The 25,297-nt window shown below is 41.3% G+C and overlaps 1 protein-coding gene across 7 annotated transcripts in view; it reads left to right on the forward strand.

The window, feature by feature from the left end:
- The window catches only part of FAF1 (Fas associated factor 1), a 494,094-nt gene that overhangs the window by 459,699 nt on the left and 9,098 nt on the right, over window positions 1-25,297 (forward strand). The window contains exon 19 of one of the 7 annotated variants that reach the window (XM_073789929.1): window positions 25,031-25,078. The exons of 4 other annotated variants lie outside the window; for them this stretch is intronic. In XM_073789929.1, coding sequence (XP_073646030.1) covers window positions 25,031-25,063 — 33 coding nt within the window. In that variant the 3' untranslated portion in view covers window positions 25,064-25,078. Of the gene's footprint in view, window positions 1-6,940; window positions 21,669-24,073; window positions 24,098-25,030; window positions 25,079-25,297 lie in introns of those variants that run through there. 2 more of the 7 variants (XM_019937835.3, XM_073789937.1) reach the window with 2 other exon arrangements.

The following is a 25,297-nucleotide window of genomic DNA, read 5'->3' on the forward strand; positions in this document are numbered from 1 at the left end:
CTGTCTTCATTTCTTTTCATTCTTTTTTCTTATTCTGTTCCACAGCAGTGAATTCCACCATTCTGTCTTCCAGGTCACTTATCCGTTCTTCTGCCTCAGTTATTCCGCCATTGATTCCTTCTAGTGTATTTTTCATTTCAGTTATTGTAATGTTCATCTCTGTTTGTTTGTTCTTTAATTCTTCTAAGTGTTTTTTCTTTAATTCTTCTAGGTCTTTGTTACCCATTTCTTGCATCTTCTTGATCTTTGCTCCATTCTTTTTCTGAGGTCCTGGTTCATCCTCAATATCATTATTCTGAATTCTTTTTCTGGAAGGTTGCCTATCTCCACTTCATTTAGTTGTTTTTCTCGGGTTTTGTCTTGTTTCTTCATTTGGTACATAGTCCTCTGCCTTTTCATTTTTTCTGTCTTTCTGTGAATTTGGTTTTCATTCCACAAGCTGGAGGATTGTAGTTCTTCTTGCTTCTGCTGTCTGCCCTCTGGTGGATGAAGCGATCTAAGAGGCTTGTGCAAACTTCCTGATGGGAGGGACTGGTGGTGGGTAGAGTTGGGTGGTGCTCTGTTGGGCAGAGCTCAGTAAAACTTTAATCCACTTGTCTGCTGATGGGTGAGGCTGAGTTCCCTCCCTGTTGGTTGTTTGGCCTGAGGCGACCCAACACTGGAGCCTACCAGCTCTTTGGTGGGGCTAATGGCGGACTCCAGGAGGGCTCAGGCCAAGGAGCACTTCCCAGAACTTCTGCTGCCAGTGTCCTTGTCCCCACGGTGAACCACAGCCAACCCCCACCTCTACAGGAGACCCTCCAACACTAATAGGTAGGTCTGGTTCAGTCTCCTGTGGGGTCACTACTCCTTCCTCTGGGTCCTGATGCGCACGCTACTTTGTGTGTGCCCTCCAAGAGTGGAGTCTCTGTTTCCCCCAGTCCTGTCAAAGTTCTGCAATCAAATCCCGCTAGCCTTCAAAGTCTGATTCTCTGGGAATTCCTCCTCCCGTTGCCAGACCCCCAGGTTGGGAAGCCTGACGTGGGGCTCAGAACCTTCACACCAGTGGGTGGACTTCTGTGGTATAATTGTTCTCCAGTTTGTGAGTCAGACACACGGCGGTTATGGGATTTGATTTTATTGTGATTGCATCCCTCCTACCATCTCATTGCGGCTTCTCCTTTGTCTTTGGATGTGGGGTATCTTTTTTGGTGAGTTCCAGGGTCTTCCTGTTGATGATTGTTCAGCAGTTAGTTGTGATTCCGCTGCTCTCGCAAGAAGGAGTGAGTACATGTCCTTCTACACCACCATCTTGAACCAATCTCCTGAGCTTGTCTTTTAATGCCCAGTCAAATGTCATCTCCTTTGGGAAGCCCTCCCCATCTCCCAAGCTCCTCACCTATGTACCCATTGCAGTTTATACATTCCTCTCTTATAGGACTTGTCCTATTTTTCTGTAATCATTTACAGAGACTGTCCATATCATGTTCATGTCTATCTCCCCTGAAGTTCCCAGCATGGTGCCTCACACATAAGTATTCAAGTTACTGTTGTCAAGTGTTAATGACCTCAGGTCTGATCCTAAATCCCTGATTCCAGAGTGAACTAGAGAGGCTGTTCCAAATGAGAACTGGTGCCCTAGGCCCACCCAGATTCCAGACCCAGGCCTAAACCCAGAGAGCCCACCCAGGACTCATTAGACCTCCTAGACCTAGGGGTGGGATGAGAGTTAATGGCCCTTCATCCTTCTCTGAATGCTCTTCCAAGTCTAATGACTAGTGTTTTTGCAAGGCTATTCTGTGACAGCCATCTGTGTCTGCAGGGATTAGGATCTAATTTGTAAAAGTCATCTTAAATTACAGCCAAACTAAAGACTGTTAAAAAGCACATCTTAAGACCTTGCCTTTTTAATAACAAATAACATAAGACTTAGCTCTAGGAGTCTTACTGTGTCTTTAGCCTTTTTTCCACAAAGCAGAGACTAGCTTCTCACCAAAGGACCTGTTAAACATTCTTCTGTGTCCCCACCCCCAAATCAAAACAGTACTTCATGTTAAGATTTCCCAACTGTCCAACTATTTACTAAATGTCTGCTGGGTATACCACTGAACTGAGCGCTGTGGGACAACCAAAATAGCAGCAGACACAGGCCTTCCTGGGAGAAGCTGATTGTCAAGATACTGAGAGCACTGTGTTATTTGTTAGTTTTGTTATGTTGTTTTCCATTTTGCTAATAACAGTTACTAAGAGGGGAAGTAATATTCATTTCAGAGCTACCGTCATTAAGCCCTACCTGGTGGGTATGTTAGAGCCATGTGAACATCATTGGCCCATTTGCCTTACTCCGGCATTGCCCTGGCAGTGAGGTAATTGAGTCTAAAAGCTGACCCCCCCCTACTACTTACCCTTTCTTGGAGTCAGAGTAAGGGGCCCCTCCAGCCCCAAATTTCCCTCTGGACCTGCAACTGTCTGGCACCACTCAGTGTGAAGTTGTCAATATCTCCCAGCCTTCCTCTTCCCTTTTCTTTCCTCCTTGCTTTCCCACCGCTCCATCTTCTTTCCAATTCTATTTCACCCTTTTAACCCTCTCCCCCTTCTTTCCACTCTTCCCTCCTTTTTTTTCTTTGTTTTTTTAATCCCACAACTCTTCTCCTTCCTGCCTCCTCTCTTTTCCTTCTTTTCTGTACTCATATCCACCTCATTCAGAGAAGCTCCACCTGCAACTGGAACATGAGGTCTTTCTATTTATCAAAGGAGTGCAGCCTACTGGGAAACATGGATGGTGATGGCAGTGAGCTTCAGGACTGGTGGCCTGTGTGCCTTGTCACTTACATAATCACACAGCCCCCATTCTTGCCCCAAGAACATCTCTTCCTCCAGATCTATAGCTGTGAACCCCCAAAACAGGCAAACATGCATGCAGAAATACATTATCAGAAATTTTATATTCTAGAACAAAGAGGAACAGGAGAGTGAGTATAAACAAACTCCTAGCAGGGATTTTTACAAAGTACACCTTCAGTAAAGGTTTCTTTGAAAGAACTGGGAGGAAAGCCTTACAAAGTTAGGGTACACAGATTCCTTCCTCAGTCACCCATCCACTTTTGCTACGCTAAGCACCAAGCTAAGCACTATGCTCAGCACTGGGAACACAGTGTTGAAAAACAATGACATAGTTATTACCCTTGTCAAACTTACAGTCTGTTTCCAGAAGCTACTGCTGGAAGACATTTGACTTCATTGATAATACAAGGATATCCTATTTGCCACCATAAGGAATTAGAAATAGGTTAATCTGCATGTATGCTGGTATTCATTCTTTCATAGAGTAAAACATTTGCTGAGCAACCACATGGCCCACCTCCATACCAGACACTGCTGATATAGAAATAAAAGGAATTGTTACTGGCCTTGAAGGGTTCACATTCTAGTAAAAACACACATGTAAAGCAAATTGCATTACATATCATACCGACAGTTGGAAGGATAGGTAATTTCAGCCTGCAGTGATAAGACATTATAAAGGAAATGAATTTGACCTGAGCCTTTCACAGAGAGCTGTTGGGTGAATGGAAACAAAATAGCTTTGTTAAAAGTAAAAGTTTCAGTGGTACTTAGACCTGTATCTGAATCTCACCTCATCACATACTTGTTTTATGACATTGGGCAACTTACTTGGCCCTGCTGAACTTTTAGTTCTTCACCTTTAAAAGAGAATAATATCTAGCTCAGAGAGTTGTGATAAAAGTTAAATAAGTGAATGTAAACTACTATGTCCCTGCCATGTAATAAACAGTATCTGCTATAATTGTCCTAAGTGGAGAGAGGCAGAAGAGGTGGGAAAGGCTTACAGCTAAAGAAAGCATGATAGCAGTGAATTCTTCCACTAGAGCAATGATGGATATTTCCATTTAAAATATCCAAATGCTCTAAACCAGACAAAAGAATGTATCTTTGGAATCATAATATCTCATGTTTGAAAAGAATCTCAGAGATATCAAAGCCAACTGTCACTTTACAGATGGTAGAATCAAAGCATGGTAAAATTATACACTTTCCTTAAGTCACATGGTCAATTACAACAGCAGAGCTGACCCTAAAACCCAAGTTTTCTCATGGCCATTACTGTTTAAGATCATTGGCTCCTTTTAAAACTCTGTTAATAGATTAGAGTTTCACCTTAAAATTAGAGCCAAAGAACAATAGAACTTTAAAAATCAACATTAGAGACCACCTAGTAAATGCAATAAATTGCAGCTCCAAGCACCAATATTTTAAAATATTCAGTACTTCAGTGACTTTCATATGTTAATGTCTCTAATATTGCAGTGGAACTGATTTCCAATTTATGTTAGACTGAGTTTGATTTAAAAAAAAAAAAAAGAAGAACCAGAAGGAAAAACTTTAATGCCATTAAACTACCTATACCTTAAAAGCTTTGATTTCAAGATAAAGCAAGATGAAGCATGTAATCAATGAAATACATGTTAAAGTTACTGCTGCTGAGCTTGTTCCATTCCCCACAGATATTGTATATCACCATATCTAATTATTTGAGATTTTCCAGTATCCCTAAATAATCGAGATTCAGAGAATAAGAACTATGATTGTGGGATGGAATGCAATTAGTATCTAGTTGGTCACAATATTAATTCTAACTCTAAACTTCTCTCAAATCTGTTTTTTTCTTTTCCTTGCCCCCACACCACTGCCCAAATCTTCATGGCCCAGATTAAACCTTGCAGCATCCTAATTCATCTCGCTGATTCCAATCTTGCCTACCCCACCTCCTATCAATCCTTCCTACTGTCTCTCAAGTTATTTTTCTGAAACATAGGTTTGGTGATATCTCATCTCTCTCCTGCTTAAAAGCCTCTAGTGGTTCTAATGCCCTACAGGAAAAAACTGTAAACTCCTTCCAAAGCATACAAAAGCCTTCATAATCTCATACCATCTCCTCCCCCCATCCCCAACCCCTCAGTTCTTCTCACTCCCTCCATTACTTTTCTACCACATGCATCCCACCATTTAGCCACAATAAACTTTTTGACTGAAAGAAACCAGGAGATCTTACTAAGATGCAGATACATTCAGTTATCGCACTCCTCTTCTTATCAGCTTTGGGAAGTAGCAAGATAGGTGGTAGTCTGTGCCATTCAACAGATATGCAGGCCTGAGGTGAAACGACTTGCTTGAGAGCTGCACATTCAGTTAATGACCACTCAGGACTGCAGCCCAGGCTTCTCAATTGCTTTATTTCCAAAAGCAACTTTGTAAGGAAAAATGGTCCTGGAGTATTTTGACCACGGGACGTTTGAGTTTATAGGTTAAAGTCATTTGGTAAACTGTTTACATAATATTTACAAAAGAAACAAAATAGCAAGGGATTTAAAAGAATAATATAGCTGCTTCTTAAATAAGTCTATACATGAAACTCTAATCTGGCATAACAGCAGTCTAATTAAAGGGAAAAATATTGTTTCTAGCAAGGGTGGTTTATATTTCTTCAGGTTATTCATTTTTTTAAGAAATCTATTATTTTCTAAATTGTAAGTTTCAATTTTTTTAAATAATGAGATGAAGCATCCTGTGCCTTAGTAATGCCTTACATGCAGAATCAATCTGAAAATTCATAGCTTTGGGGGGCCTCTACTTTATCGTTGGAGTGATTGAGGAGAGGGGAATAGAGAGAAAACAATGGTATAGAGGAAGGAACTTTGGACTGAGAATCACATGATTATTAGCTGTGCAACCTTCAACAAGGTACACCCTCTCTCTGTATCCCAGTTTTCTTTTCTATAAAACAGAAGCAATAAATTCTGCTTCTCCCAGGACCATAGCATGGCTCAAATAAGGCAGTGTATATGAGTGCTTTGTAAACTGTGAGATACTGTCCAAATATGAAAAGTAAAGATGATCATGATGATTCTCCAATAGCCAAGTGTGCAGGATAAAAGAAATTTTTAATAGTATTTATTGAGGGCTTACTATGTCCTGTATGCATTATCTCATTTAATCCTAAAAACTATTCTAAAGGTCAGTATTCATACTGTATGCACTGAGAGGGGGAAACTCAGGCACAAAACTTGCCCAATGTCATAGTATATATCAGAACCAGATACAAACCTGTGTGTGTGTGATTCTGGAGTCTGTGCTCTTAATCCCTATGCCATTATGCTCCTGAGCCAGGTAAGGAATAAATTAGTGAGGTAGTTTATCATCTAGAAAAATACTTTAAATGTGTAAATGAAGCTCAGTTCTATACTTTTGGAAAGATTGCGTTATCTCTGACTTCTTTATATTGTCCTTGTAATTTTTATTCCTAAGTCACAGCCAGATGTAGGTAAAGTTGTATTTCATACTCTGTTTATCCAGGCACTGTGCTAAGTACTAAGGAATGAGGCACAGTCCTTCCTTTGAGAATGCTCTGGCCTCTCATATAAATAATCCTCATAGTGCAGTTCACGCAGTGGGTCCTAAGAATAGTCAGACCAAAAGGGCAGAACAAGTCAGAGCTGGCCTGTGTGACCAAGAAAAGCTTTGTAAAGGAGGTAGCAGATGAACAAAATTTTGAGATGATAGGATTTCTGGTGGGCTGATAGGGGAGAACATTCTCCAGCCCTTGGGCCAGCTTAAAGAAAGAATCTAATGTTGGAAAGTTCAAGGCATGGCTAGACAATGGAGCATAGACCAGATTGATTGAAATATGGAGTTTGTATCATAAAGTTCTGAGAAAAGGCTGAATGGGGATTGTATAAAACCTAGAATATCAGGAAAGGGAGCTTGGCTTTATTCCATGTAGTTTGTTGAGGAAGGGAATGACATGGTCATCATGGTTATCTTCAACATAAGAACAGTTAGCCCTACACTACTCTATAATGTACAAATTCACATTGCCTGGCACATAGTAGGTGCTCAGTAAATGTTAATTCTCTGATCTCTTTCTACCCTTAATATCTAGGGGATCTCATTCATCTTGTGGCTTCAATTACCATATATACAGTTGCAGCTCTGAAGTGTATATCTCCAGCCCAAGCTTTCTCCTGAACTCCAGACATTTATACATACAACTGCCTACTCAACATCTCCATTTTACGTCTGATTGGCATCTCAAGTTAAACATAGTCAAAACTGAACTCCTGATTTCTACCCTCCCCCAAATCTGCTCCTTTTGTAGTCATCCTCACCTCATTAAATGACAGCTTCATTCTTGTTCAGGCCAGAAACCTTTGATTTATCCTTGACTCCTCTTTCTCTCTTTTTCTATCCAACTCATAAGCAAATTCTGTTGGTTTTACCTTCAAAATGTATATCCAGAATCTACTTCTCACTGCCTGCACAACTAAACCCTAGTCCAAGCCACTATGGTTTCTTGTCTAGATTATTGTAATGGTGTCCTCCCTCCACCTGCATACCCTCCCCCTTTCAGTCTTTTTTTCTAAAAAAACAAAACAAACAAAAAAAATAGTTTTGTGGTTTTTTAATATAAAGCAGATCGTGTCATTTCTCTTCTCAAAACCCTGTCATGGCTCCCCACCTAGTTCTGAGTTTTTGAAAGACCCTCCCTGATGTGAACTCCCTGGCATTTCTCTGACCCCGCTCAATCTTTTTCAGTCACCCTGGCATCCTTGTTGTTTATTTAAAACCATGAAACGTTTTCCCACTTTGGCTCCTTGTACTTGTACTGTCTTCCTCTAGATATCCATATTGCTCATGCCCTTACTTCCTTTAGGTCTCTGCTCAAATATTGCCTTTCCATTGAGGCCTTTTCTGACCAACCTATATAAAAAAGCAGTCCTCCTTCCCTCTTCTCTGTTGCCACCTTCCCTACCCTGCCAGACTGGCAATCCCTATGCTGAACTGATCACCATCTGACATAGGGAATAATAGATATTTACTTGTTTATTATCTACACCCTACTAGAATAAAAGCTTTTTGAAGGTGAGAACTTTACTTATTCACTGCTATATAGCTGGCACCTAGAACTGTACCTGGAACTTAACCGATGATCAGTAAATATCTGTTGAACGAATGAATGAAGCAGACAACCTGTGACGTAATAATAATGCTACCTACTACTGTGTGAGTTCCCACTGTGTGTTGGGCAGCTATGCTATGCACTAGACAGGTATCATTTAATTGAATCCTTACAACAATCCTATGAGATTGGTATTATCCTTACTCCATAATTGAAAAAATTAAAGGCACAAAAAAACAGATTTAAAACCCAGGTCAAGAATCTATTATACCAAGCAAATATTATCTCCATTTTACAGATACAGAAAGTGAAACTCTAAGGGTTTTGAGCAAGGTCACCTAGCCAGGAAGTAGCAGAGCTGGAAATTAAATATGAAGGTGCTGATTCTTTTTCTGTTCTATCTCACTGGTAGTTTGGAAAGATGAATTGACATGGAAAAAGACTGAAGCCAGAATAGTCGGGGGATGTTGCAGTACTTAAAATAAGACTGACAAAAATGCAGCCAAGCAGGGGAAGATTAGAGAGATGGTTGTATGTAAACTCTAACGCCTGGACTAAGTATTGTGATAAATGGTTCCATAGCTTTTCCTGCCCTCCGTATACTTGGAGTCAGACACTCTTCATTCTAATGCTGGCACTTCTGTTCACTTTCTGAGTTACACTGAGTAAATGATTTCTATTTTCTATATTTCAGTTACTTCATCTTTCAAGTGAGGATAATATCAAGCATCCTCACAGATATATTGTGATGATAAGATCAAAAGTGATAATGAAAACACTTGGTAAATGGCAGAGGGCCATGCCATTTGATTTGGTAATGCTGAGTTTCTTTGATCCATCTCCAGGAAGTCACTGCTTTTGACCTGTCTCTTGCCTTTAAAAAATAAGTTTTTAGACACATTCCTCATTCTTAATGTGAGGTGACCTGTTCTTTGTCACTTGGATTATAAAACACCCTTCCTTGGAAGAAAGTCCACTATTTAGTGCAGGAAAAATGTGTTCTGAGCATTGGCAGTCACGATGGGGGAGAGAGCATGATGCTATAGTATAAAGAACGAGTTATCAGGTGGACCTTGGATGTGTCACATAATCTCTATAAAATGGTTCCTTCACCTGTAAAAAGGCAGATAATAATAGCCACATATGGGGTGGTTGTAAGAATTAAGTGAGGTGATTTGAGAGTGAGGATATGACATGTAGTAGGTACCCAGGATATGTGAGGCTTTAAGACATGTAGACCTTGTGCTGGGAAGGAATAACACAGCTCACCATGCTCATGCCCCGGGGCAGGGCACTGTGTGTAGGATGAAACCACACCATCTCACTTTCAGTCAGACTTTCCTGTGAGGAAGTATATTCTCTCCTCCTCCTTCCACATCACTGTTTCCATAAAGCAGAATCCTCTTAGTTGGGATTGGATGGAAATGTGACTAAACACCAAAGAGGTTTTCAGTAAAATACGTTGGTACAATTTTTTGCTTAGTTTCAAGACGAGTTGGGTCTAAGCCTTCCAAAAGTGAGTGGATTGCTGATGTGAAAGTTTTCTTTGAAATTTTTATGCCTGATTTGGTGATCTCTTTGCTTCTCACAGCCTTTTCCAGCTTTTAGTCAGACAAGGATAATAATAATTATTAATGTGCCACTCTGTGCCAGACGCTTTAGAAAGTATTCTCTCAATCTTTATACAAACCCTAAAGCATAGATAGTAGCCCCATTTTATAAATAAGATAACTGAGGCTAAGAGACATTAAGTACCATTTCCAGGGTCACGTACATAGTAACTGCCATAATTGTGATTTAAACCTCCAGAGCCTATGCTGTTTATCCTAAACGGGATACTTTTTCATATAATGTGTTGGGGGGTCCCCAAGACCCACCTCCAGGTTCCGTGATATTCTAGGAGGACTCACAGGACTGAGCAGTCATATTCACAGCTGTGATTTATTACAGCAAAAGAATACAAAGCAAAATCAGCAAAGAGAAAAGGCACACGGGGCCAAGTCTAGGGAAAACCAGGCAAAGCTTCCAAGGGTCCTCTCCTAGTGGAGTCACACAGGATGAGCTTAATTCCCCCAGCAGTGGTTTGGGACAACACATGCAAAATGTTGTCAAGCAAGGAAGCTTTTTAGGGACTTAATGCCCAGGGGCTTAGTTGGGGGCTGATTATATAAGTACCCTCTGCCTGGTACATACCAAATTCCAGAATCCGAGAAGGAAAGCAGGTGTTCAGCATAACTATATTGTTTGCACAAACGATTTAAGGTTAGTGAGCTACTCTTACCGGTTCTGAGAATAGTGGGAAGCCTCCTAAAAGCCAAGTTCCCAGACACCAGCCAAAGGCTGACCTTGTAAGCAAGCCTTTCAAAGAATAGCAGTCAGGCCTGCTATATGTTAACTCTTTTCTGCATACATCATGCCTTTTGCTCTTGACCGAGGCATCTTTACAGAAAAATTATGATCAGTAGGAAGCTACACACAGAGTGAGAAAAACCTATAGTATTGATCTCAGTTATTTATGCTTTTTAGGGATCCTGGACTCAGCCAGTTAAAACAAATTCCATTAACCATTAAAGTCTGTCTTAGAAAGCCAGATGGCTTCCTCTTTGAGTTTCTGTATTAACCCTTTTTCTCACCTTGCCCAAGGCATCGGTTCAGGTACAGCACAATTCTAGCCAAGATGAAGCTGACCTGAACGTCTTCCAATACTGAGGCAGTGTCATGATATCAGGGTACACACCAGAAGTACAATCACAGAGGGCATTCGTGGTACCCCTGGAAACAAAGTTTACAAGTGTTAGAGCACCCCAAGCAGGACATACATTAGTCAGGGCCACTGTGATACCTCCCACCATTGGGTTCTCAGTCAGCAATTTAGTTCAGCCCTTGGTTTCAGAGGGACTGCCTAAGGCAGTCTCAGTTTTGCTTATCCGTGACACCACTTCACTCACCTCATGAATATAGACGGCATCTGGAGGTGTTCTGTTTGGAAGTTAAGGAGCTGAGGCCACCTCCTGCTGTCTCATAGTCACCACTGTCATGTGTGATTGTAGACTCAGCAGTCAGTTTGAATTCAAAGCACTTGCAGCAGCTTGGAAAGGCAGCATGGGGAGTTTTCCTTCAGGAAGAGGGGAACGTTTCCAGGAACAGTTTGGAATAGCAAAGATTTTAACACTTTCTTCCTCCCTTGCACCCCCGCTCCCCCGCCAGGGGCCAGGGTTTTGATTTGTTTTGTTTTTTCTTCTTTACAAAATCGTTGTGTCTCCACAGTCATAATTTTACCTTTTTTTTTTTTTTTTTATGATTATCCCCTACTTTCATCCAGACCTTTCCTCAGGAAGGACTGTATATGTAACAGGGCCAAAGAGTTTTATAGAAAATCATTTTTATACGGCTTAACCAGAAAGGCACATCATGTTTAGGAATTGGTTAGTACAAAATCCTTAATTATGAAAAATTTTCAAAACAACTTTATATAACCTCCCATCCTTTTTGTCCTGTTCATTTATCCAGTGAGCAGCCTAGAAAAGATCAATCTCTTTTTGAGAACAGTTGCATTTAATAATCAGACTGTCTTTCTAAGGTGTGTGCTCCCAGAGAAAGGTGAAAGGAGTAGAGTCAAGCTATTTATTAGTCCACTGTTGGAAACTGCAACTATTCTGGGAAGTTGAACACAAGTCATGAGCAGTGAGACATCTCCCAAAGGAAGTTGAAAGTCCGTTCTGTCAAGAGTGGGCAAGGAGGTCACACTCCTTGTGATATGCTCTCCCCCAACTTGCAGGAATGCGTTCAGTCTCTGCATCAAATATAAACCCGTCAGCGTCTTGATTTTATTTATTTATTTTTAAAAATAAATTTCTTTATTTTTGGCTGTGTTGGGTCTTCGTTGCTGTGCGGGGGCTTTCTCTAGTTGCGGCGAGCGGGGGCTACTCTTCGTTGCGGTGCGCGGGCTTCTCATTGTCATGGCTTCTCGTTGCAGAGCACGGGCTCTAGGCGCGTAGACTTCAATAGTTGTGGCACAGGGGCTCAGTAGTTGTGGCTTGCGGGCTCTAGAGCTCAGGCTCAGTAGTTGTGGCTCACGGGCTTTGTTGCTCCACGGCAAGTGGGATCTTCCTGGACCAGGGCTTGAACCCATGTCCCTTGCATTGGCAGGCAGATTTTTTTTTTTTTTTTTTTTTTTTTTGCGGTACGCGGGCCTCTCACTATTGTGGCCTCTCTCGTTGCGAAGCACAGGCTCCGGACGCGCAGGCTCAGCGGCCATGGCTCATGGGCCCAGCCGCTCCGCGGCATGTGGGATCCTCCCGGACCGGGGCACGAACCCGTGTTCTCTGCATCAGCAGGTGGACTCTCAACCACTGCGCCACCAGGGAAGCCCCAGCAGGCAGATTCTTAACCACTGCCCCAACAGGGAAGCCCAGCAGCTTGATTTTAGATGGTCCCATCAAAAAACAAGCTCTTTCCTGTTGGCATTTATATGTGACCCAGAAGATACAGACAACATCCATGATGTGTTCACAATTTCAGGCCCCACCCAGAGGCATCCTAAATCTACAGTGGTCCCAGAATCAAAGTCTTGTTCGTTGAGCCTATGCTTGCTTGCAGTTCAGCACAGTACATTCTGATGCTGAAGCCACTCACAGCAGTCAATATCAGGTTTTAGTTTAGAGTCAGGTCTGGACAGTTAGCATTTGTGGAGTTAGGATTCCAGTAGAAGTCAACAACTTTTCTTCAGCAGCAGCAAAGCCAAGATGCTATAGGGACAGACAGCTGTGTTACAAGTTCAAGTGACAAGCAGGCTTTCCTAAGCCCTTTTGGCCTTGTCCAAATTTACCTACTCAAAAATATGCACAGTATGCTGGAAGATCATTAGCCTCTAAAGATCAGACATCTGATTTTATAAGTACCATTATCAAACTAAAAACTGCTTTTTGAAACTCCCTACATGTATCTCTATCTGGAGATTGCCTCTCTTGTCTGTGTTGTCTCCCTTTTTCCAGAGCTCCCAATAAGCAAAAATCATTAGTTCTGGAGACTTGTTCTGTTATTCAAAGAGTTTAAATTCTAACCCATTCACCAGCAGTAAAAAGCAAGGCAGTCGTGTTCTACTAACACTTTTTCTTTGCGGCTTTCCCTGATTGAGATGATTCCTTTAGCATTTATGAAATTAATTAGTACTGTATAATGTTTTGTATCAATTTTTACCATATACCCAAATGTAGTAGCCACAAAACAATTATTTTTTTAATCCCCACTTTTTTTCCTCATTGCAAATTTACTTAACCCTCCAGCAGTAAATTTAGCATTTAGAAGGATGATATTAAAGTTGCTGGGGGAAGATCCCTCCTGGAATGCAAGGGAAGTCAGGAACGGAGCCATACTAGGCTGCTGCAGCAAGGGTAACAACAGCCAACTGAAGAAATGGCTGAAGTATTTTTCTCCCTTAATTTTCCCGCTGGTTTATCTAAAATTGTGCTTCAGGCCAGGGAACTGATTTAACTTTTTTTTTCCCTCCCACTTAAAGGAGAGAACAGTACAAACTTTTAACATTTTTGACCCATCCAATCTCTTGCCACCTGGAAAAGAGAACAAAAACCAAAGGCATTACAAGGCTGTACCTTTTTCCCCTCACGTTAGCCAGTACAGCCAAAAAGCAGTCAGGGGAGCCAATAAACCAACTCTCCTGGAATTGGATCTGTCATTTTAAAATTCTGTGAGGTAAATTTTACCTCTTAAAACAGACCATCAGCTAAGCTGCTGTTTCATACCGTGGACAGATGACTCTATATCCACCCAGGCACCAAAGGTTCATCATTCCCTGCTTCTTCATCCTTTTTTTCCCCAAAAAAACAGTGCTTCCACCATATTTTGATGAGCCGGGTTAGGCTTTTGAATCCCACTTCTGACACCATCTGTTGGGCAGGGGTCCCAAGACCACTCCAGAGTTCCATGATTCCGTAGCAAAACTCAGCATGTAGTCATACTCACAGCTGTGATTTATTACAGCAAAAGGATACAAAGCAAAATCAGCAAAGAGAAAAGGCACATGGGTTGTCTAGGAGAAACCAGGCAAAGCTTCGAAGGGTCCTCTCCCAGTGGAATTACACAGGATGAACTTAATTCCCCAGCAATGATTTGAGACAACATGTGAAATATTGCCAAGCAAGGAAGCTTATTAGGGACTTCAGTGCCCAGGGGTTTCACTGGGGGCTGATCATGTAGGTACCCTCTGCCTGGTATATACCAAAATCTCAGAGTCCCAGAAAAAAAAGCAGGTGTTCAGCATAAACTATGTTGTTTGCACAAGCAGTTTAGGCACAGTGAACCACTATTATCAGAATAGTGTGAATCCTCCTGAAAACCAAGTTCCCAGATGCCAACCTTGTAAGCAAGCCTTTCAAAAGAATAGTCATCAGGCCTCTTCTATGCACATATAGTTTTATTTTTTAAGATAGTCACATCTCAGATTCACTTCTGGGGTTTACTACTGGATATGGAGGTGGAACTCTGTAAACTGGGAAGCTTCTAAGCATTTGACTTTGCCTCTCATCTTCACTTGTAGCAGAACTTAGTACTGTAGTGAAGGGTAAAAGTAGCTTCAGAATACTAACAGGCATCAGTTAATCCTGTATTTTCAAAGGAAACTTTCAAGAGGACCCAAGGGAAACTCAGTCCCTGGAGACAGCCATCTCCTACTTTCTAGGGTACCAACATATTCAATGTAAACTTGCCCCCAAATCTGTAGTGGTCTGCTCAGGGCTCCTGCAGTTGTTCTTGAAGCTGCAGCTACTTTCCCTCACCACAGAGATATAATACTTTATCCAAACTGGCTACTTAAAATAAAGGGGGAGTTGTTGGTATTTATTTTTCCTTGCTTGTCTTATAAGCAAATATAAATCAACACTGTAAGGATGATTTATTTAACAGTACCTCTTCTTTTCAATCACATTTCAAAGGCATTGTAGCCTGCAACAAGAGTATACATGGGCCTGGAGTCAAATGGACCTGGCCTCGAATTCTAGATCAACTTTTCACTGAGTGATCTTAGAGTGAATACTTAATCTCTTGGTAAAATGAGAGTTAACAGTATCTACTTTAAAGGGTTGTTGTGAGCATTAACTGAAAGAATAAATGTAAAATGTTTAATATATATAGCATTTAACACAGAGTAAGAATCTAATAATGGTAATTGGTATGATGGTAATGGTGATTATTTCTCTCTTCACTCCCACTCCATCTTTCCTATCCTTATTTTTTCTCTTGTGTTTTGGTTTCAAGAAGACAAGGAATCTTTATCCACTGTTAACTGTTTGGAAACTACCAGCTTTTGCAGGAAGGATATCAGTCTGCCTTACATGCCCAATAACAAAAGGTTGAGGGGGTGTTCAGGAAGAAATATCTAGAGTTTAATATCTGCATTCTGTTTTACCAAGGCAGCAGATTTCTTTCATAGTTGGAAACATTCCTGAATTAGTTTATGATATTTTTCCTAGGGTCAAAGACAGGCTTATTTCCTCATGGAGACTTACTTCATTTATGTCAGGGTCCTCTAGGACTTGCTCTTTGTAAACTCAGTTAGGGCAGTAGCTATACTGTCTTATTTGCCTTTGCACCCCCTGTTTCTGACACAGGGAGCACACAGGCCTGTCACAGAGTAGGGGTTCCCTGAATTGTGGGTGGATGGAGGATGGGTGGATGGCACACACTGTGGAGGATGTGATGATAATTATAACATGGCCTTGGTCTACAAGGCCAAGTCTGGTAGGGGAAATAAGGCAGGAGATCACCCTAGCAGGCAAGTGGCACATATCACCAAACAAGGCACGACATGAAGCATACACAGATTTGGCTGAACAAAAAGGTCTGTGTCAGGGGTGCAGATTGTAGTGGGCAATGTACCTGAAGCTAAGAAATTATAATTTTATTCTGAAGGCTGTGGGAGCTATTGGTTTTAGAACTGAGTGTTACAGTCAGTTTTTGTGATTTGCTGCAGTTATGTTGTATAAAGTGTCACAAACACTAAATTAGTAAATACTCAATCATTGCCTCAGGGGAAACATAGCGTTAAATTACTATGAGCCTCCATTTTCATCAATCAATGCATAACCTTATTTTATGTGTGTTTCTATTTAAAGATGCTTTATTTAATATATAATGTTGATTAATTAATATTGAACTCATGGCCAACAGTACTACAACTCATGCCTAAATGAAGCTTATCTAACACACACACAGTCTCCATAAGGCACATCACAGCCTTCTTACACTTAGGAACACTAGGTAGCACTTCAGCACTATGCGTAGGGGCCACTGACTGGGGATTGCACACAGTTTGCTATGACTGAATTTAGGATATGAAGTTGGGCATGGAGGAAAATGAGATTGGAGATGAAAAATACTGGAGAGTTTTCTTTGCATTAATCCAACAAATATTTGAGTACCACTTATGCATAAGACATTGGGGATACAGTAGTGAATAGGCTAAACAAAGTTTTTGCCCTCATGAAACCAATTCTAGTGGAAATTTGAACTAGGTAAGTTAAAGTAGATGTTGAGCCTTGTATTACAGATGAGGAATTTAGACTTAGAGCTGTCAAATGTCTAACAAATTGGGTAGCTAATAAGTTGCAGAGCAATAGCTCCAGCTAGGTCTTTTGATGCCACGTTTCTGTTTTTTTCTCAAACCTGTTGATTATTTTTATGAGAAAGGATTAGAGTAGTGAGAGCCTGGGAAAGGGAAACCAGATAGGACTTGAAGTAGACAAGACAACAGGCTTATGGGAGTCAGAACTGAGATGACAGCATTGGGAATGAAGAGGAGGCACAGAATCATGCAGAAGAAAGAATCAGTGAGATCTGGTGATTGTCTAGCTATGTCAGGGTGCTGGGTAGGGTAGGAAGAAGGAGTTTTCAAAGGTGCTTAGAGGTTCCCAGCCTGAATTACTAGGAACATGCTAGTTACCATGTGCAGAAATCAAAGAAGACAGATGAAGACGCAGGTTCATTTTTGGATTTCTTAAGTCTGAGGTGCCAGGAGAAAGTCTAGGTGGTGCTTTCTAAAGAGTATAAAGAGATTTAAACTGTGAGACTAGTTTAATACCAAAAAAAAAGGCCCCTGGAAGTAACTGGAGTAGATTTGAAGGAGATGAGGGACAGAGAGACAGTACAGGGCAGTAGTTAAAAGACAGAGTTGTGGAGTCCCAGGCTGAATCTCAACTCTGCATTTCCTAGCTTTTTAATCTTGGGCAAATTACTTAGCCTCTATGTAGCTCAATTTCCTCATCTATAAGAAAAGGATAATGATAGTACCTACTTCACAGGGCTGCTGTAAAAATGAAGTGATACTTGTAAAGCACTAGTATACAGTAAAAGCTCGGTATATCTAAGCCGTCGTGATGAAGTTGATGGTAAGGAGAGGAAAGGATCTTGCTAACCCACAAAGGTATTGAGAGAACCAGTGATATTATATAAGAAAACTCATCATTGTATGCCCCTGACCAGATCAAAGGAATGCACAAAGGAGTTTTTAAAATATGTTTGAGGTGATTGCAGGCATTTCATGGAAGCTGAGTGGAATTCAGAGCCTTAATAAAATCTACCTTTGCCCCTTTTTAACTCATTTACAAAGTACTTGGAACAGTGGGGGGTTATAACAATGACTAAAGCCATTTATTTTATGCCTATTATATGCACAGTCAAGTATATTAGTTTTCTGAAAGATGGATATCACCCCCATTTTACAGATGAGGACACAGAAACTTAGAGAGCTTAAATTTTCAAGGTTGCACAACAAATATCAGTACCAGTATTTGATTCCTAAAACCCAGGTTCTTTCCCTACACCATGCTGAAAATAAAATGGAGTGACTATTAGGATTGTGTATAGGTATGTTGATGTATTTAAACCTTCCAAAGTCATTTACTTTGCCCCAGAATTTAATTTTATAAGGGGCTTATAAAGCACTGTATCATTTGAAATTGCTCTATCCGAAATCAAATAAACTTTTTAAGGCTCTACATACAATCCAATCTGGCTCCATCTGGCCATAAATAAAAAATCATTAGTTCTGTGCTCAGTATTCCAGGTGCTTCTGCAGACACGTGTTGCTCGCTTAAAGTCTGTATAATAACCCCATTCTAAATACAAACAACTGCAAATGTGTATATGTACAGATTAACCTTTTCTAGACACTCCTTGTAATTTTCAAAGCCAGTGCTGGAGTTCCAGTGCAGTAGCATGTGCATCATGATGCCAGATCCCCCGGGCCTCACTGCAATGCCAGTTCCAGCTCCAGCCCCTGCCTACTTCACCCAGACCACACCCTGCTCTTCACCCAGAACCAGGACCTCAAGGACTCAGGTTTAGTGTCTTTGGCTGAATCCCAAACCTGAAGATTCTTTTGATATTTCCAAACTTATTTCACTTTCTGTCCTCTGGTTAAAACAGCCTTGCGTGAACAGGCCTTCCCCATGCACGCATTTTAGACTGTGAGAACTAGAAAAGACCCTTATTTTATAGATGAGAAAACCAAGATGCAGAGAAAGAAAGTAACTTGATCAAGGCATAGAAAAAGCAAAGACACCAAAAGCAGAAATGGTTGACCCAAGTTTACATAGTCACAGAATGAGGGTAAGATATACATTTTTTAAACAAAAAAAAGAATTGTACACATGAAGTCTGAAGTTATTTGGGATTATGTCTAATTCATCTGAATGTTCCCTAGTACAGTGCCTGGCACATAACTAAGCGACTAATACTGGTTTATTGTATATGAAAGTATGTCAGTAAAATGGTTAATTAGATTGTAGGAAACAGCTGTGCATATTAGAATGAGACAAGGAGGAAAGAGCAATATGTAGTTGACTGACACACTAGGGCAAGTTAGGTGTTTACCTTCCTTGTGCTCCCCTGCTGTCCTCTTCCATATTGTAGCCCTTTACTGTTCTGAATTGCAGTGGGCCAATTTCTTGTGCGTCCTGCTCTAGACTCTACACTCCTTGAGGGCAGAGATAGTGACATGTTCACTATTATATCCCAGTGCCCAGCACAGTTTCTGACATTGTAGTAAACACTCAGGAAATATTTGTCTAGTAAATAAATGAGAAGAAATAAAATATTCCTACCCATTCGTGCATCTACTGTTTTTGTATTTCTCATCTCACCAGACAGAAACTCATATATAATTTATGGTATCCTGATTGTTGAGGAAGGCAACCATATATCTATATGTATATATATTCTTTTTCAGATTCTTTTCCACTATAGATTATTACAAGATATTGAATGTAATTCCCTGTGCTATACAGTAGGTCCTTCTTGTTTATCTACTTTATATATAGTAGTGTATATCTGTTAGTCCCAAACTCCTGATTTATCCTTCCTGCCCCCCTTTCCCCTTTGGTAACAATAAGATTGTTTTCTACATCTGTGAGTCTATTTCTGTTTGGTAAATAAGTTCATTTGTATCATTTTTTTAGATTCCACAAATAAGTGATATCATATGGTATGTGACTGTCTCTCTATCTTACTTCACCTAGTGTGATAATCTCTAGGTCCATCTATGTTGCTGCAAATGGCAATATTTCATTCTTTTTTATGGCTGAGTAATAGTCTGTTGTATATGTATACCACAGCTTCTTTATCCATTCATCTGTCAGTGGACACTTAAGTTGCTTCCATGTCTTGCTATTGTAAATAGTGCTGCTATATGAACATTGGGGTGCATGTATCTTTTCGAATTAGAGTTTTTGTCTTTTCCAGATATATGCTCAGGAGTGGGATTGCTGGGTCATATGGTAACTTTATTTTTAGCTTTTTAAGGAACCTCCAACAAGAGCCTACAATATGCTGCCTACAAGAGACCCACTTTAGGACAAAGGACGCACATAGGTTGAAAGTGAGGGGATGGAAAAAGATATTTCAGGTGTTTCTTAACAGCCAGTTGTCAGCCTCTTATTTTGACATCTCCAGCAGGACATTCTCAGAAGAATGTAGTGGAGAGGGGACTAAGCTGGGAGCCAGGCAGCCTAGGACAGAATTTTTACTCTTCCAGCCATTTGTTCTGTGATCTCAAGGAAGGTACATACTTCTCTGGGTCCTGTTTTCCTCATCTGAAATATGAAGAGATTAAGATAAGTGCTTTCTTAATCTTCTGTCAGCTCTGATACTATGTGATTCTATAATTAAATGACCTGGATATAGATAATATCTGCTCCATTGACAACTCTCTTCTGAAAACTAAAACAAAACCATTGGCTTCCCCGTCCTACTGGCTTTATTTAAGATCATCTTCTCTCACTCCTTTTATATGAGAATGTCTCTGTCCCAGGCAGTTTATGGGGACTTAAGCTTTTATTTACTGTAGCTGGCAGCTCCTATAAGCTGGGGCTTTGATAATATTTCACATTTATTTATCTGAGCCAGAGCTTAGGATCAGGTGGCAGTTAAGTCACTTAAGGTTATTCAAATGCATTGAAAATGGTGCTTAATAATTCAGAACCAGTTTTCTCTGTTTAGAGTATTAAAGATTTTTTAAACCCTTCTAATTATCCAGTTCCGACAGCAGTTTAAATAGACAGGGAAAAATCTGTCCCTTCTGAAAGGGCAACTGATGCAAACTTATTTTCAGTCCCTATGTCTGTGCAGCAGGGCTGACCGAGGTAAGGGCCAGAGAGAGTCCAGAGCTAGAAGACTTGCCTGGGTGACGTGTTGATGGTATCACTGGCAGGCTCTGCCTGCCATAGGAGTGAGGCTACGGGAAGAGGTCTGGGGATATGGCTTCTTTTGACTTTGGGTTGGTGGAGGCTTTAGGGAGGAGTGGGGAGCCTCCACTCAGTCATTCAGTAGGTCAGTCTTCCAGCAAACATTTGTTGAATTCATACTGTTTCCAGCAGTATAGTAGGCCCTGGGGATAGATAGCCAATAAGACCTCATTTATGCCCTCGGAATTCAGTGTAACTGGAGAGACAGACTCAGACAATTGCAAAATAACATGAGAGACAGAACAGACAGATAACTCAGTATGAGACTGTAGCTGATCCTTTGGGGTAGGTCCCCAGAAATGGGTTGCCTTGCCTGGTCAAAGTATAGGAGTATTATTTTAACAAAGGACAAAGTTGGCATTGCCTGTGCCTGTTTTCCAGTTTAAACACTGACCTTGAGTCTGCCAGCAGACCTTTAAGCCACCTTGTCTGAGAAGCATAAGGGGAAGCAAAGGTATTAGTTAAGCAAATATGAATTGGCCACATGCAGGGCAGTGGAATAGGAATATGATGGAGAGACCACAGTGAACATGTATGGCCCCTTTGTCACAGGAGCCATGGCCCAGTGAATCAGAGAAGATGCTCTGTCACTTAGGCCTGGTTTGACGGGAGAAGTAGCAGTTGAGCTGAGCTTTGAAGGATGTGTAAGTTTTCAACAGGTAGAACTGGGCAGAAAGGACAGTCCAGTGGTGGAAACAACATAAGCAAAGGTTCAGAGAAGAGAAGCACAAGACATAAATGGGGAATAGCAAACTGCTCTGGTCAACTGGAGCATAAGGTCTTTGAGGGGATAGTATTTAGAGATCACAATAGTAAAGAATGTTGGGGCCAAGCCACCACCACCCTTTCAAGTTTAGGCCCAGATTTTACTTATTTGATTTTTTTTTCAAAAGAAAATAGAATAAATGTCTATTTTGTGACTTACTCCTAAAATGTTAATAAAGGCTTGCTCTGTATTTTTTGATGTTCCATGATGTGCATTCTCTGGTTTGATCATTTTTTCAACAAGCACTTATGAGAGCATATAATGCACCAGATTCTTTGCTGGATGTTGGGGATACAGGAAACAGTCCTGCCTTTAAGCTATTCAGTCTTATCCAGGAGATGTTTGCATGATGACAGGCTGTGATGATGCTCATTGCAGGCCCATAAGGTGGTGCATCAGATGTCAACATCCTTGTTTAACAGACAAGGAAATTCAGAGGAGGAAAGGTGACTTTTTCATGATCACACAGTTGGTCAGAAATAGTATGCTAGGGTTAGGAGCCAGATGTGTGGTCGCTCAGAGGGTGCTTATTCCCTTCTCTCCTCCTCTACTCTGAGGCTTGACCTTCTGTGGACATCAGGACTGAACTGATAGGAAACAAGCATGAAGAAATTTCTGGCCAGGTAAAATGCATATCTCCAGCCACCCTCAAGTACCACTTTCTTAACATCTTCTCTCCTAAATACTTTTGTTTCTTATCACGGTACTTTTCCTTAAATCCACGAGTTTGGGAGCTGGTATAAGTTTGTCATAGTACAGACGTCCACTGGACCAACCTTCAAAGAAAACACCTGCTCTGTTCATGATTCCTGCCTTCCAGTTTCATAAGCTTTGGGTGGGTGAAATGTAATATCAAAATAGCTCAGAGAGAGCCTTGGTAACATTTAAGATATTGAACGTGCTGCATCTGGTAACTAGAAAATTTAATGATCTCCTGCTGTTTTGGTAATTGGATAAGTAAATACATCAGAATAAATCACACCAGCAAGTCTTTTGTATGTCGTTAGGGACTCAGCTCTTTTAACTCCTGTTCAAAGCTCCAGCTCTTGAGCGGTGTTTACGTTCAGAGTTACGCACGCACCAGCTCACATGGCCCTGCTTGAGTATTAAAATGCATTCAAAATGCTTACTTTCTCCCCAGCTACTCTGCCTGAAGAGTACATCTAGTATGCCATTCCAGATCTCTCTGAAGCCAGGGAGAAAGGTTGTTTCCAGAAGTTTAAACTAAACATAATAAGGCATTTTAGCCCTTCACAATCTCTCTCCAAACTGTCTTTCTGGCCATGTCTTCCACTACAGATGTGTTATGAGCCTAGCCAGAAACACCACCCATTTACAAATTGGGGGAAGTGAGGTCAAAGCAAAAAGGAATTATCCCGTTGTAGTAAGGAATCATGTCAGAGTTTTAAGTAGGAGAGAGGCAGGCTGAGATACTTTGTTCAACTCTCTCTCGAGTAGCAGGAGAGACCCAGAGGGAAATGATGTTAGAGCTTATTGGGTGTTGAATGATGTTGTCATTACAGATGAGAAATTTGGGTCTTCTGGAGGGTGAATCACTTGCTCAGGAGTATTCATGCAGAGCCAAGATTCAAAATCCACCAGAACTTTTTCTTACTGCCTCCCTAATTAGCATTTAATCCATGTCTCCTGGTGATCTGGGGCAAACAATAATCAGGGTTTCTCAGAGGCTTTTTAAGCTGAAGTAGCAGTTCTAAGCTGACCGGTTAACAGGTTTCTCTCCTTTCATTTGTCTCTTAGTGTCCTGTTCCAAACACAATGGTTAGTGTTGTGGACCAATCTTTTAACAGAGGTGTCCTCAGAGCCTTTTATACAAGAGCCCAGCTACCTTCCATGATACCAGCCTCTGAAAGTGAGGCATGTCCCCTCGATCATTGCTTCCCAGCCTGTGTCAGATCATCACACACACTGAAAATGTTTGTGTGCGTCATTGGAGTAATCATACCAGGTTGCTCAGGGTCAGAGGCAGCTCAGCCCTGAGGATTCTGGCTGCTTTGAGGGATGAGACCAGTATCGTGGTACACCTGTAAGTGGCACACCACTAGGGCTGATCTGCACTAGATTTCTGTTGCCACACTCCAGAATCCTCACTCATGATTTGCCTATACCCTGTTTATTAAGCTTTCAGAAACAGTGAGCTTGCAAACCACTCTGCAAAGCAGGACTTCCTCTTAGTTACCTGAAATTGTGTCTTCCAGAGCCCAAGAGGGACAGGACTTCGATCTTCTTGTGTTTCTAGACTAAAGAGGCTTTCCGCCCGACCCTACCCTTCTTGGTAGAAGTCCCTCTGTTCCCTCTGGGCCTTCCCCACTAACATAGTTTAATAGTATAGTGACCAGGCTGCTCTCGCCTTATGAGATGGACTGTATTCTACCGTTGGAATATGTGTCTCTCTCAATAAACCTGCTTTCACTTTAAAAAAAAACTCGTATAGTGACCAAAACCACCATCAGGGATACCAGAGCAAGGAAAGCGTCACATTTTTTGTTTGGTGCCTAGGATCTCCCTGACAATGTGCCAAGTTTGAGGCCATTGTGACATTAGCAACACTTTAGAATTGGTATCCTCATTTAACAGCCCATCTAAAGGCACAGGCTGGGAATGAAGACTCCAGATTTGGTCCCAGATCTGCCATGAGTGCTGAGAAACATTGGGTAAGTTCTTTCCACTCACTGGGCTTTTCTTTCCCCATCTGTTACAGAGATGACCTCTAAAGACCCCTCTAGCTCTAACAATCACTAGGTCTGTGATAATTGAAGAGCTAGATGAGTGAAATTTCCCCAAATGCCTGAGGTAGTAATATACTTTGTTGTGGGGAGGTATATGCTTCAGTTACATGAAGGGATAGTCTTTCCAAGCAAGAGACTTAGAATAAATAGTCTAGTGTATGACTACAGTACTAAAAGTATCTAGTGTGGTGGTTAAGAAAACAAACTTTGGAGCCAGACCTAGTTTTAAATCCTTGCTCTGTCACTTCCTGCCTGTGCAATCTTAGGCAGGTTATATTATCTCTCTGAGCTTCTATTCCTCATTTTTAAAGTGGAGGTAATAGTACCTCCCTCATAGGGTTGTGTAGTACTTATAAAATACTTGGAACAGTTAGCCCCTAGTAAGCTCCTAATAAATGTTTTGGTTTTTTAAAAAAAATTATTTATTTTTGGCTGTGTTGGGTCTTTGTTGCTGCGTGCAGTCTTTCTCTAGTTGTGGGAGCGGGGGCTACTCTTCTTTGTGGTGCTCAGGCTTCTCATTGCTGTGGCTTCTCTTGTTGTGGAGCACAGGCTCTAGGTATGCGCACTTCAGTAGTTGTGGTGTGTGGGCTCAGTAGTTGTGGCTCACGGGCTCTAGAGCACTGGCTCAGTAGTTGTGGCACACAGGCTTAGTTGCTCCGTGGCATGTGGGATCTTCCCGGACCAGGGCTTGAACCCGTGTCCCCTGCATTGGCAGGCAGATTCTTAAGCACTGCACCACCAGGGAAGTCGGTTTGTTCTTTTTTAAAGTAACAATTTTTTTTTCTTTACTTTTTTGGCTGCATAGGGTCTTAGTTGCGGCACACGGGATCTTCATTGAGGCATGCGAGCTCAGTAGTTGTGGCGCACGGGCTTAGTTGCCCCGCGACGTGTGGGATCGTACTTCCCTGACCAGGGATCAAACCCACATTCCCTGCATTGGAAGGCGGATTCTTTACCACTGGACCACCAAGGAAGTCCCCCCAGTAAATGTTAACTGTTGTTATCATTATTATAATATGATAAAACAAAGAACAGATAGAGCAGCCTACGCCTTAGTTTTCTCTCCCTTTGT

This window comes from Tursiops truncatus, chromosome 1 (genome assembly GCF_011762595.2).
Source record: "Tursiops truncatus isolate mTurTru1 chromosome 1, mTurTru1.mat.Y, whole genome shotgun sequence".
Taxonomy (NCBI): Eukaryota; Metazoa; Chordata; class Mammalia; order Artiodactyla; family Delphinidae; genus Tursiops; species Tursiops truncatus.